This window comes from Arachis duranensis, chromosome 1 (assembly GCF_000817695.3).
Source record: "Arachis duranensis cultivar V14167 chromosome 1, aradu.V14167.gnm2.J7QH, whole genome shotgun sequence".
In the NCBI taxonomy this organism is placed as follows: Eukaryota; Viridiplantae; Streptophyta; class Magnoliopsida; order Fabales; family Fabaceae; genus Arachis; species Arachis duranensis.
Window position 1 is genome coordinate 29,774,010 of NC_029772.3, and position 12,916 is coordinate 29,786,925.

A 12,916-nucleotide genomic window follows, 5' to 3' on the forward strand; every position below is an offset into this window, starting at 1 on the left:
GCTTTTCATTTTTCAATAACGATAACACCTTTGAATTGTCAATATATGGAAAATATGGTCTTGCTTAGGTCAAATTTCTCTGTTCTTAACATTCCAATAAGTGTCGGCTACCATAAATTTAAACGATAATATATACGACATCCCTTTATTATATATATATATATTAAAGTTTTCTGAGATTTAACTTATATTATACTCAATATTCTTATATTTTATAAAAATATGATATTAATTTTTCTTATAAACACGAGACTGACTCTTCTTTAGGAGGCATCGAAAATAATGAAGTGTATGTGTAATATAATGCTAGAGGAGACCAGTTATCCTAAAATCATTATAATGGCACTAACGTCCACCATGTATGGGACATGACCTGTGAAAGGTGCTACATTCAGAAGAATCTCCTTTGAGGGCCAAAGTCATTTTCTAATTATGACTATAGTCTGCTCCTTTTGCATTGTGCCCCTCTAGTAGATGGATGATACCAGACAGAGATCAATGTCGTTAGTATGTAATATGTGGCCAAGTGGGAATTAAAATATCAAGGTCTTCATAGTGGAGAAAGACCACCTAACCATTCCTCCTTGTGTTCCAAGCAAGATTAAGACATTTCTCAATTCAGTAAAACCCAATCTTTGGTTTTAACCTATCTTTTAAAATATTATGATTGTGAATGTCAGCTAATAATTCTGTTAAGATTCTTCTGTTTGCCTCATGTTTCCTATCTAGATAGTGTTCTGAAACATAGAATGAAAGTTAATGAAATTGAAGAAAAGTAAACGATCACTAAATATGACATTTATTAATGGAATGATTGACTACATATCCGTTGGACCGAGGAACACAGTGGTAAAAACCAAATCAAAAATTTATGAATCGGTTAGGTTATTAATTTATTGGTTTAACTGACAAATTATTAGTTGAATCGATAAAATCAGTCTTATATAAATAAAAAAATAAAAAATAATAAAAAATTTAAAATTAAAATTTAAAATACATATTTTAACTAATATCTTAAACACAATTAAACTTAAACAAATTATAATCAATAAGTTATAATTCAGTTATTATTAAATAAGTATATAAAATTTTAATATTTTTTATGATAAAGATTTTTAATTTTATTTTGATATTAAAGTATTTTTATATTTATTATATTAATAACAAAGAATAATCTAAGTTAGTGGTAAGGGAAACATGCAATATAGCCACCAAAAAAAAAAGGAAAACATGCAATATAAGGAGGACACAAGTTCAACCATTCAAACCACATCTTTATCAATTTCTAAATCTTCTTTTGAATGGTTTGGTTGGATTGGTTTTCACCAGTTTGACCAATTCTTACTGATTCTTAACCTTAAACAGTTTTTTGATTGAACCGGATTGATTGGGATCCGATTTACCGATTTTTCAGTCCGATCTGAGTACACATAACATAATGGTGTGAGTGGTAAATTATTTCTTTGGAATATTAATACCGAGTAATACTAAGAATCCTAGGTAGTCAATTTTGTCTCATATCAGGTAATCTTTTTAAAATTGTTTTATTTATTTTAGATTGTAAATACTAAATCATAAACCCTTAATTCTAAATCCTAAATTATAGATTCGAAACTCTAAATTCTCCAAAAGAAGTATTTTTAGAATTAAAAAAATTGACTAATTTTACTAACTAAAAGTTAATTCTTTACACTTTCTCTATATATAACGAATCATAACTAACTGCTACTCTTGATTTATAATTGTGTGAGAAATCACTACAACCAAAACAAATAGAACAAACATACTAATTTGGAAAACAATGCCAACTTTCGGATGGCAAAGTGCACTTTACCTCCATACTTTAGAAAATACTCAAATTTACTTCTCTCTATTCTTGAATATTTTAGCCTTTTGTTTACTTAAGAGAAAGGCTGATTTGCAAATATCGAAAATGTTAGAAATCATTTTGTATATTCCCAAAATTCTGAGGGTATAATGCTCTTCCTCTGATTTTTATTCTTTATATTTGGAACGTCAAAGTTTGTAAGATTGACCAAACCAATTTTCTATAAATAGAAGAAGCCCGGTTCTCTTCAAGCATAAACTAGTTTCTGTTTTTCACTTTTTCTTCTCCACCTTAACTGCTTTCTTTATTCTTCCCTTCATGGCTGTCTCACTTTTGGGTCCTCTGGTTATTACCACCTTGCTTTGCATGCAAACTCTGGCAGATACTTCATGCACTGATTGTTTTGTTCAATCTCGAGCAGAATATTACCCGAACTCTGAAGTAAATGGCACAGATGGTAATAAAACTAGGGAATGAACTTAGTGCATAATACACTAGGAGAATCTAATTATGTAGATTTAATAGAAGTTATCAATGTAAAGTTATGCTAACATATATCACTGGACAATCTTAGTGCATGATACACACAATTTTATCTTGGTGCATGGACTGTAGCATTGTCAATAAAACTGCTAGAAGGATAACAAAAAGTGCACATCTGAATTGAGAAACTAGTAAACATGCTCAAACATGTGCTCATACTTTTGACTGATACATATGCTCCTCTTACATTCATTTCAGCTGGTGCATGCGGATTCGGTTCCTTTGGTGCTACCATTAATGGTGGCGATGTATCAGCTGCATCCAATCTTTACCGTAATGGTGTTGGCTGTGGCTCCTGTTACCAGGTAAGTGCGTAATCAAGTTAGCATTACTGCATAAGAACTACAAAGAGAGTTCATCAAGGATCCAGCTATGTGGCAAACTGCCAATTACTGTAGGCCACCAACTTAGCATGTTTTTTTGAATGAAGTATATATGTATATGTGTATATATTTAAAAAAAGGCATTCACTTAAAACCTATGAATCTTATTCTTATCACACAAAAAAAATTCTTCTTTCCTATTTCTTCCATTTGGTGCTCTGACTTTCAAACATGTAACAATTCAACAGCAATTCACATGGTTCAAAGTAGTAGAGATGTCATGATGTTGTACTTTTGATACTTGCTCAGGTAAGGTGTACAAACAATACCTATTGCTTAGACAATGGTGTCACTGTAGTTATAACTGACCAAGGCTCAGGTGATGGCACCGACTTCATTCTGAGTCAACGAGCCTTTGGTGGGATGGCTCAGACCAGTGACAAAGCTCCTTATCTATTAGCTCTTGGCATAGTTGATATTGAATACAGGCGGTATGATATAATTTTACACAGATAAAACCCTATGAGTTCATGTTTGCATCATCAACTTTTGAAGCTGTAGATATTTACAAACACACACACATATATTCAATGGATTAAAGATTTAACTGAGGCCTCTCTCTCTTCTTCTCAAGTGTTTCATGCAGCTACCCAAACAAAAACATAACAATTAAGATAGATGAGAGCAGCAGTAATCCTAATTACTTGGCTTTTGTCATATGGTTCCAACAAGGAATGAGAGACATAACTGCTGTGCAGCTCTGTGAGGTAGTTTTTGCCTCCTTTTCCTGTGCAAATTGGAATTCATAAATCTCTGAGATGAATAAACTCAATGCTTTAAACAGATAATTTTGTGAAGGAGGACTTGGAAATAAACAGTGTGTTAAAGATCACATAATCATGCTCTATCTTCAAACATTTATTTAAATAGAACACTTCAAACAGAAATAAACTGCAATAGCATTAGCGGTTAACTTGTCACTATACAGAAAGGAAATAATACACAAAAACAAAGAGATAAACTAAGGAAGAAGGATCCAGTGTCTTATTAGGAAATAATGCTGGCAAACTAGCAGTGACAATGACATTGTAATCTCTTGTACCGTGTGCAGACGCAGAACTTTGTCTGTAAGTTACTGGATCGGACTCATGGAGCAGTCTGGACTACTACCTCTCCACCAAGTGGACCTCTGTCGTTACGGATGCTGTTTAGTGCTGAAGATGGAGACCAAACATGGGTTGTCCCCAGTAGTAACATACCAGAAGACTGGAAAGCAGGGGAGACATATGACTCAGGAGTACAAGTGGACAAATAGAAAAACAGCAAAAATGAAATATCATCTAATCATAAACCTTTCTGTAATGAAAGAATAAAATAAGGCATCAATCCATCCTATCAAGTTCAGTCAATCACCCTTTTTTACAATCCCATCTACTTGATTGTCTTTCCCTTGATAAATTTATTATTTGGTCTCCATCTAGCTTTCAACTGATCAATAACTGAACTCTGGAATGATCATATCAAGAATCACTCACAAGGTGTACAAATACAATACAAATTTTCAGTGGGGAGCCAAATGCTTAAAGCTTTCTCTCAACTTTGACGAAGGATTCTGACATTTGCACATTATGAAATATTAATTGGAAACATTAACACAATTGATTGTTTCATTAATTAATCTTCAAAATATATGCCTCAAACAATTCTTTCAAATAAGGTCAGACAATTATGGACCAAACATGGAACTAGCAATCTGATATCTTATGGAAATCCTTTTATCAGGGAAAGCGAGACTGTTTTGGGATGGTTTGCAATCTGATACCATATATGAAGATATTAAGCATTAGCTGGATTTCAAAAGGTGTGAAACAGAAGTAAATGACTTCGATACAAATGGATAGAATTTTCCAAAACAAGAATGAAAGAGCTTTGATTTTAGTAAACATTAAACATCACATCTTGAGAATACAACAAACAAATTTGAAGTCACTCAAGTCAAATATAAAGTATGACATACAAAAGAAACAAAATAAACATTAGGAGTGTGTAAGAATAGAAAGAAATGGAAGGGAGGGATTTGTAGATTCCAAAACTCCATGGAAATTTTATATCTCATGTGGAAAGGAACCAAGGGGTGTGTGATTCGTTGAATGGTTTTACATTCTGGGAATTTTACACTAAAAATCTTATATGAGAATGTATTTTTAGTGTAAGTTTCCCAAGAATGTGAAAATATTCTACGAACCACACAACCCTAAGAGTAAACAAATGAAAATGTGATTTTAAAGTATGAGATCCTGTGCTTACATCCTTCACTTAGAATAAGGGGAAAGCATAAATAAATACCAAAATCACTACATGATTCCAATATTTAGTATTCTAGTATAGCGGTGAGTTTGGTTTTGTTGTTATCATCTGAAGCACTTGGTTAGAAAGGAATCACAGAATCTTCAGAAATCAAGAAAACAGGTATTGCGGAAATAGTCAACAGGTCGATTAGGAGTTACAAAGAGTGGAATGATATTTGATCTTTTGGGTTGTTGATGGCATTGACGAAGATGATTAGGAATTAATTTGTTTTATCTATTTAGTACTTTTCCTTTGATGCTCCACTTTATTGTATTGAGCTTTTTGTTTAAAAAAAAAAAGTAAATCAGCATTTTACTTGAGAAACAAAGACATGATCTTGGATCTGAAAACGCGTAACAAACCTGTTAGTGTTGACGAATTTGTCGTACATGAATTGGGTGATGATGCTGGTTTTTCCGACGAATTGATCACCTAAGATCAGAAACTAACTTTGTCAACTGAATTGCCAAATGATATTTTCATCCGTGCACCCAATTCACCCAGCAGTGAGTTAATTATGTTTTTCCTATAGGCAGCTTTTTTCTTAATCAAATATTCTGATTCAAAATCTTCAAGATGAACTAAATGGGGTGCTGCTTCTTTCTGTAGTCCTTTTCCCTTTATCATCAGCCTCACATGTTCAACATCATCCCATCTCCCTTCAGCAGCATAGATGTTTGAGAGCATTATATAAGGACCAATATCCAGTGGTTCCATCTCAATAAGTCTCTTGGCTGCAAACTCTCCAAGCTCCAGGTCTATATGCGTCCTACAACCAGAAAGCAATGCACCCCATAATACAGATCCAGCCTTGGGGACCTTTCTTATAAGATCTTCCGAGTTTTTCACCAAACCAGCTCGAGCTAGGAGATCAACCATGCAACCATAGTGTTCAACCTTGGGTTCAATTTTGTAAACTCGACACATGAGGCCAAAATACCAACAACCCTCCATGACCATACCTGCATGTGTACATGCAGATAAGACGCTAATGAAAGTAGCATCATTTGGCTGCAGACCTGACTTCTCCATCTCCAAGAATAGTTCCAAAGCTTTGTCCCCACTGCCATGCAAGCCATATGCCATGATCATAGAGTTCCATGATACAATGCTCTTAACTGGCATCTTGTTAAAAACATCTCTAGCCAGATCCATAGCCCCACATTTTGCATACATTGTCAGAAGACAGGTTGAAAGCAAGACATCAGGTTTAATGTTCCTACTTTTGATAAAAGAATGAACCCAAATGCCCATATCAATCCTCCCTAAATTAGCACATGCTGTCAGCACGCTCACCATGGTAGCCTCATTTGGCACAACTTCGCCACTCTCCATCATCCTCTCAAACATTCTCAAACACTCACTGAACTTCTTGACCCGCACATACAATGCCAACATGGAATTCCACGAAACTACATTCCTCACAGGCATCAGGTCAAACAACTCAAGAGCCCTAAAAACATCCCCAATCCTTGCATACCCATCAACCATACAATTCCAAGACACTACATCTCTGACAGGCATTCTCTCAAACAACTCATTCGCAGACTCCAAATCACGAACTTCCACATACCCTGCGATCAGCGAATTCCAACTAAAAACATCCCTCTCTGGCATTTCATCAAACAACTGGCGAGCATCTCCAATTCCTCCATTCTTCATATACCCATCTATCATCGAGTTATAACTCACCAAATCCAACACAGAACTTCCCTCAAACACCGCACGTGCATCCGCAACCCTCCCAAAAACCGAGTACATCCGTATCAGTGAGTTCCTAACAAACAAATCTGATTCAAACCCGAATTTCACAACCCTGGCATGCCCTTTTTCCCCTTCTCCCACGGACCCAACATCCCCAGAAATCTTGATCAGAATCGGGAACGTGTAGTGATTTGGCTCGACACAGCGGGAGATCATTCTGTCGTAGTAGAAGCGAAGCGCCCCGGAGGAATCGCCCCTGCGAGCGTGGCTCCGCATGATGGTGTTGCAGAGGAAAGCATCAGGCTGGCGCACGTAATCGAACAGGTGAGTGGCACGTGGGGCAGTGAGGGGGTCAGAGCAGAGCTTCTTGATCGCCCTGCCAGCTGCGAGAGGGTTCTGGAAGATTCCAGAAACGAGGAGCTGGGTGTGGACCTGGTTGAACTGTCGAATGCCGGCGCATGAGTCAAGCAAGAATAAGATGGGGTGGGTTGGATCCAGTATGGGTAAGATTTGTTCGGAGAGGCTGAGGTTGTTGTTGTGCAGTGATGGTGAACGAGAGCGAGACAGAGAAGATAGTTTAGGCCTAACTGCCATTTCGTTTAGGCGGTAAGGTGTTGGTTTCAGTTCCTTTTAGCTTCAACTTAATTTTATAACGGTCCATTTAAATTTAGGAGAAGTACAATGGTGACATTTTTCTTATAGAATAAAGTTCTATATATCCAAGCAAAATCTTTATGTAAGTCTATCTAAATTGTTGTACCAAAAGTACCCATGAAGTTTACGAACGCTGACAAAAGTACCCATAAACTAAGGAAATTAATGATGTACCCACGGGGTTTGTATGACAAAAGTATCTAAACCCTAATTTTTTTGTTAATTTTTTAATAAAATTCTCAAACTACCCTCACTCTCAACCTCAACTTACTTTTTCAACCTTCCATAACCCAACTTGTACCTTTAAAACCTTTGTCATGGAGTCTAAAACTACTCCTATAATAGACCAGGCCAAAATCAATGGTGGTGGTGGTGGTAGAGGACTTCGACCGATTCCTAACAGATAAATTTAGTATGGTAAGCTCTTTTCCATTTTTTTCGCCAATCCCTTCACACAAAGAAAGCCCTCAAATTAAGAAAAAAGGAAAAAACAAATGAAACGATTAAAAGCTGTTCCTTTATGATTCTTTCTCTCATTCTTCATCAGTATTGATTAATTCTTTTGTTAATCTCGACGCTGCAATCCTTTGTTGCGTTATTATTCGAAATTTTCACCATAAAAGATTCATTTCATCTGTTGTAGGAGTAGTTTTGGATTCTATAGCAAGTTTTAAAGGTGCATGTTGAGTTATGGAAGATTAAAAAAGTGAGTTGAAGTTGAGGGTGGGGATAGTTTGGGAATTTTATTAAAAAAATAAACAAAAAATTATGATTTGGATACTTTTGTCATATGGAACTCATCTTCCATGGGTACATCATTAATTTCCTTAGTTTATGGGTATTTTGTCAGTGTTCGTAAACTTCATGGGTACTTTTAGTAGTTTTTTCTTTAGGAGAAGTACAATGGTGACATTTTTCTTATAGAATAAAGTTCTATATATCCAAGCAAAATCTTTATGTAAGTCTATCTAAATTGTTGTAACAATTTTTTAAATTACTCACTTCTTCTTTTTTATCTTCTCTTTCTTTTCCTTCTCCTCCTCCTTATATTTCTTCTTCTTCCAAATTTGCGCAGGTTCTTTTTCTCTTCTTCTTCTTCTCTTTCTCCTTTTTCTTCTTTTTTTTCCAAATTTGCACACGCAGATTTTTCTTCTTTCCTTCTTCTTTTCCTCCTCAGATTATCAATTCAATTCAGAACACCTGCGTCCATTTAATTCAATTTAATTTATAATGAACCAAACATATTATTAAAGTGAAACAATTGTATAATACTAAATGAACGGAACATTATCCATTATATAAAATCAAATTCAAAATAGTTTTTTGCATAATTGATGCGGAAATTATGAAACACAATATTCCGTAGGAGTACTGGCAAGTGCAACGAGTCGTATCAAGTAATATAACTCACTTTGAATGAGGTCGATCCCACAAGGATTGGTAGATTCAAGCAACTTTAGTCTATTAGTGATCTTAGTTGAACAAATCAATGATTGAGGATTGATGAATCACCAATGAATTAAATAACTGAAACATAAATGGTAAGAAATTAAATGACTAAATTAGAGAGCTGAAATGTAAAACACTTAGAATCTAAATTACATAAAGTAAATTGAAAGCGAGTAAAAGGTGAAAGTAAAGAATTGAAATAATAATGGGGTAAGGGAAATAAGCATTAAATGTAAAAGTATAATCAGGAAGTGAAAAGATAAGAATAGGAAGAATTATTGGGTTCAAGAGATACTGTAATCTCTAGATCAAAGTGTACTCATTCTTTTCTCAATCATTTAATTCATTGATCTCTTGGCCAATTATGAGTGATTGAATCTCAATCTCTTAGTGATCCAATCTCTCTAAACTTGATCAATTGCCAATTTCTTGATCTAATTGTTCATGAAAAAAAATGAAGATTGGTCCCTGATTTAAGGTCACACAATCTCTTAAACCCAAGTTTTAGGATGATTACATGTCACTATATCAAACCCAAACTCAAATATATTCAATTGTGAGAACGAACTTCAAGCATGACTCTATAATCCCTTTTCCAAGGCTCACATAGAATCCATGTGAACTCAATCTTTTTCCAAGATAATTAAATCCTTGAATGTAGAACGAAGATCTTTCTACCAAATCAAATAAAAGATGAAGTGAAGAAGAAATCAGATTTCACTATCGATCCATCAAAATACGATAGAGCTCCCTCCCCCAATGAAAGGGAAGTTAGCTATTTATAGCTCAAGTATAAAAGATGAAAAGTGAGATGGGAGTCAGAAGTGGAAAAAGAAGATCCCTACTAAAGTACCTTCTTGAGGTTTTTATACTACTCCTAGTTCAAAAAGTATAAGTAAAATTTTCTAACTAACTAAAATTAGGCCCAATCTTTGCTGAAGGGAGGCGTGCTGAGTAGCGTACCACGCCTTCGAGCAGGCCCCTACTTTCTTCTCACTTTGCTACCTGGCGTGCCACGTCATAGTGCACGCTCAGTGACACGCCAGTGTAGTCAGAGTTGACGTCCCACTTGGCTAACACGCCTTGTTTTGGAGTCCTTGGAATACTTTCTGTGATGTTGGCCCAGCATGCCACGCTTGCGGTATGCCTATTGACATGCCAACATTGATGATTGGCGTGCCACTCTGAAGTTTCACTCCCATTGACAAGCCCATTGAAGTAGAACTAGCGTGCCACGCCCAAAGCACGCTGCTGGCACGCCCATTATAATGGCTCCAGGGATATCCCTGGTCAGTAAGCCCAGTGTACCACGCCTGGGACACGCCCCTTGACACGCCAATATTGAGGGTTGGTGTGCTACTCTAAAGTTTCACTTCCATTGACATGCCCAATGAAGTAGAACTAGCGTGTCACGTCCAAAACACGCTACCGGCACGCCCATTGTGAGGGTTCCAAAATCCTTTTCTGGTCATTATTCCCTGCCACGCCTTCGAGCATGTCCAGTGGCACGCTGGCTTTGCAAAATTGGCGTGGAGCGCCAAAGTACACGCCCATGCGACCTTTACTTGTAATTCTTTCATTCTGGATACCTGGCATGCCACACTCATTGGCACGCCCTTGACACATCCTCCTTCTTGAGTTGGCATGCCATGCCTTTAAGCATGCCCAATGGTACGCCCATTTAAGACATCCTAGCGTGGCACTTCGCATTACACGTCATAGACATGCCTTTGTTGGAGGAGTTTGGGAGTACTTCTGGACCTCTAGCCCAGCATGCCACGCCCTTGGCACGCCCATAGACACGCTTGTGGTGGGATCTGGCATGCCACGCCCTTGCACTCGTGGCCACATCTGTGTTGTTTGCCTCAAAATTCATTTTCTGAAAACTAAGCTTAGCGTGCCACGCCCTTGTTGATGACCCAAAATCACCTCTCTGAAAACTGTCAGGTGTGCCACGCCTGTAGGTATGCCCTTGTTAAAGGTTGGTGTGCCACGCCTTTGAGCATTACTAGTGGCACGCCCTTGTTGATGACACAAAACCACCTCTCTGGATACTATGCCTGGCGTGCCACGCCTGGGGACATGACCACGGCACGCCAGCTTTACATTCACCCTTGATGTTTCTCTGGTGTTTAGGCCTAGCATGCCACGCCAGTTGGCACGCTTCTGACACGCCCAGCCTCTTTTTTCTATTTCCATCTTCTTTGCTTCTCTTCTTCTCCTAAAATTCATGCAAGACACATATTCAAGGTAGTATTCAAATAATTCATGATACATCTATCAATATGGCATTAATTCAGTGAGAAAGTCCCTATTCTTTGAGAAATTTCTATGAGAAAATAGATAGATGATGCAAGTCATCAAGAATGAACCAAACACGTTATTAAGGTGAAACAATTGTATAGTATTAAATGAACAGAACTTTATCCAACAATTGTATAGTACTAATTGAACGGAACATTATTCATTATATAAAATCAAATTCAAAATAGCTTTCTACATAATAGACCGAACACGTTATTAAGGTGAAACAATTGTATAGTACTAAATGAATGGAACATTATCCATTATATAAAATCAAATTCAAAACACCTATGTCTACAAATTAGAGATTATCAATTCAATTCAATTCAATTCATAATGAACCGAACATGTTATTAAGGTGAAACAATTGTATAGTACTAAATAAACGGAACATTATCCATTATATAAAATCAAATTCAAAACTACTTTCTGCATAATGAACCGAACATATTATTAAGGTGAAATAATTGTATAGTACTAAATGATCGGAACATTATTTATTATATAAAATCAAATTCAAAACAGCTTTCTACATAATGAACCGAACACGGTATTAAGGTGAACAATTGTAAAGTACTAAGGTAGCGTTTGTTTTCGGGGGCAGGACACGGAAACATGGACAACACTTGTTTAAAAAGTGTTTGGAAGCATAGACATGGACAGTGGACATATTGTTTTCAAGACAGTTTTTTATACTTTTGTGTCCACTCTTTCACGAAGGACAATGATGGACACGAGATTTGGAAGAGTGAACACGGACAATTTTATAAATTTTGTTTTCCTTTTTTTCCACTATTACCCCTTCTTATTTTTCCTATTGCGTTGTTCAGAGATACTTTTTTCTTCCTGTTCTTTCTCTATCTCTTTCTTTTCCAGGTACTCTCTCCTTTCTGTAGAATTTTTTATTGGGGGTAGATAAATAAGTTTTTTTATAAAGAAAAATCAGTTTTTAGATAAAAAATTAGTTTTTTTAAATAAAAATAGATTTTTATATGCAAAAACTAATTGTTTTTTCATGTAAAAATGGATTTTTTTAAAAATTAATTTGGCTTATTAAGTTAAACAAAATTTTTTATCAATCAAACTCAAATTTATTTTTTTTGTTAATCTTAACTATATGTATTCCTACATATTAATAATAAATTTTAAAATAAAATAATTATATTTATAAATTTTATTTTAATATAAATACTAATATATTTCTTTATTAAAATTTGTTGCCTCTTCAAATAATTTTTTTAAGTTCCGTCTGTACTCCTACGTACTCTCATTTTTTATTAAATTAATTTATATTTGATGTAGAAAATTTGGAATCATAAGCTATTTTAATTTCAAGAGGTACAGACTAAAGGCGTTATGAGAATTAAATTTACAGGGCTATTTTAGTCATTTTATATAATATTTTAGTCTTGTCCATGTGTATCAAAACATAATACTAGACATGACATTAGTGTTTTATCCATCGTATCCAAACACAATACACAAAAGATAATTTTTAGTGCAGCCTAAATGAACGGAACATTATCCATTATATAAAATCAAATTCAAAACACCTGTGTCCATTCAATTCAATTCAATTTAGCAATTGCATTCCATTCAATTGGATTAAAAAATCCATTAACAAAATGTTAGTGTTATTGGTGATGGCGATAATGAAAGAAAAGAACAAAAAAAGGAGGAAGAGGAGAAGCAAAAGAAGAATCTGCGTAGAAGGAGGTACGCGTGAATTTGAAAGAAGAAGAAGAGAATATATGCGTGTATT

The 12,916-nt window shown here is 35.4% G+C and overlaps 2 protein-coding genes across 5 annotated transcripts; one reads left to right on the forward strand and one right to left on the reverse strand.

Moving 5' to 3' along the window:
- The first annotated feature begins 2,037 nt into the window (after positions 1 to 2,037).
- On the forward strand, positions 2,038 to 4,103 carry LOC107483974 (expansin-like B1). Its single transcript, XM_016104591.3, has 5 exons — positions 2,038 to 2,285; positions 2,570 to 2,676; positions 3,004 to 3,185; positions 3,329 to 3,461; positions 3,806 to 4,103. Exons 1-5 carry the CDS (start codon positions 2,147 to 2,149, stop codon positions 4,007 to 4,009), a joined length of 765 nt encoding a protein of 254 aa, XP_015960077.1. The 5' UTR covers positions 2,038 to 2,146; the 3' UTR covers positions 4,010 to 4,103.
- Positions 3,111 to 7,393, reverse strand: LOC107483963 (pentatricopeptide repeat-containing protein At3g29230-like). Of its 4 annotated transcripts, XM_052258954.1 has the most exons (3): positions 5,406 to 7,393; positions 3,399 to 3,481; positions 3,111 to 3,249 (listed from the first exon to the last, which is right to left on the reverse strand). In XM_052258954.1, exon 1 carries the CDS (start codon positions 7,339 to 7,341, stop codon positions 5,482 to 5,484), a length of 1,860 nt encoding a protein of 619 aa, XP_052114914.1. In that variant the 5' UTR covers positions 7,342 to 7,393; the 3' UTR covers positions 3,111 to 3,249; positions 3,399 to 3,481; positions 5,406 to 5,481. The 4 variants fall into 4 exon arrangements, with proteins under 4 accessions (XP_052114914.1, XP_015960066.1, XP_052114912.1 ...); XM_016104580.3 differs by lacking the exon at positions 3,111 to 3,249 and having other exon boundaries at positions 3,350 to 3,481; XM_052258952.1 differs by lacking the exons at positions 3,111 to 3,249; positions 3,399 to 3,481 and adding an exon at positions 3,834 to 3,960.
- Positions 7,394 to 12,916: the final 5,523 nt, after the last annotated feature.

Bases quoted from the DNA above. Each gene is read 5' to 3' on its own strand.
- LOC107483974 (XM_016104591.3), top strand. From the start codon at position 2,147: ATGGCTGTCTCACTTTTGGGTCCTCTGGTTATTACCACCTTGCTTTGC. The intron at 3,186-3,328 runs GTATGATATAAT...CTTCTTCTCAAG, and splicing joins GTTGATATTGAATACAGGCG to TGTTTCATGCAGCTACCCAA. The intron at 3,462-3,805 runs GTAGTTTTTGCC...TACCGTGTGCAG, and splicing joins CTGCTGTGCAGCTCTGTGAG to ACGCAGAACTTTGTCTGTAA.
- LOC107483963 (XM_052258954.1), bottom strand. From the start codon at position 7,341: ATGGCAGTTAGGCCTAAACTATCTTCTCTGTCTCGCTCTCGTTCACCA.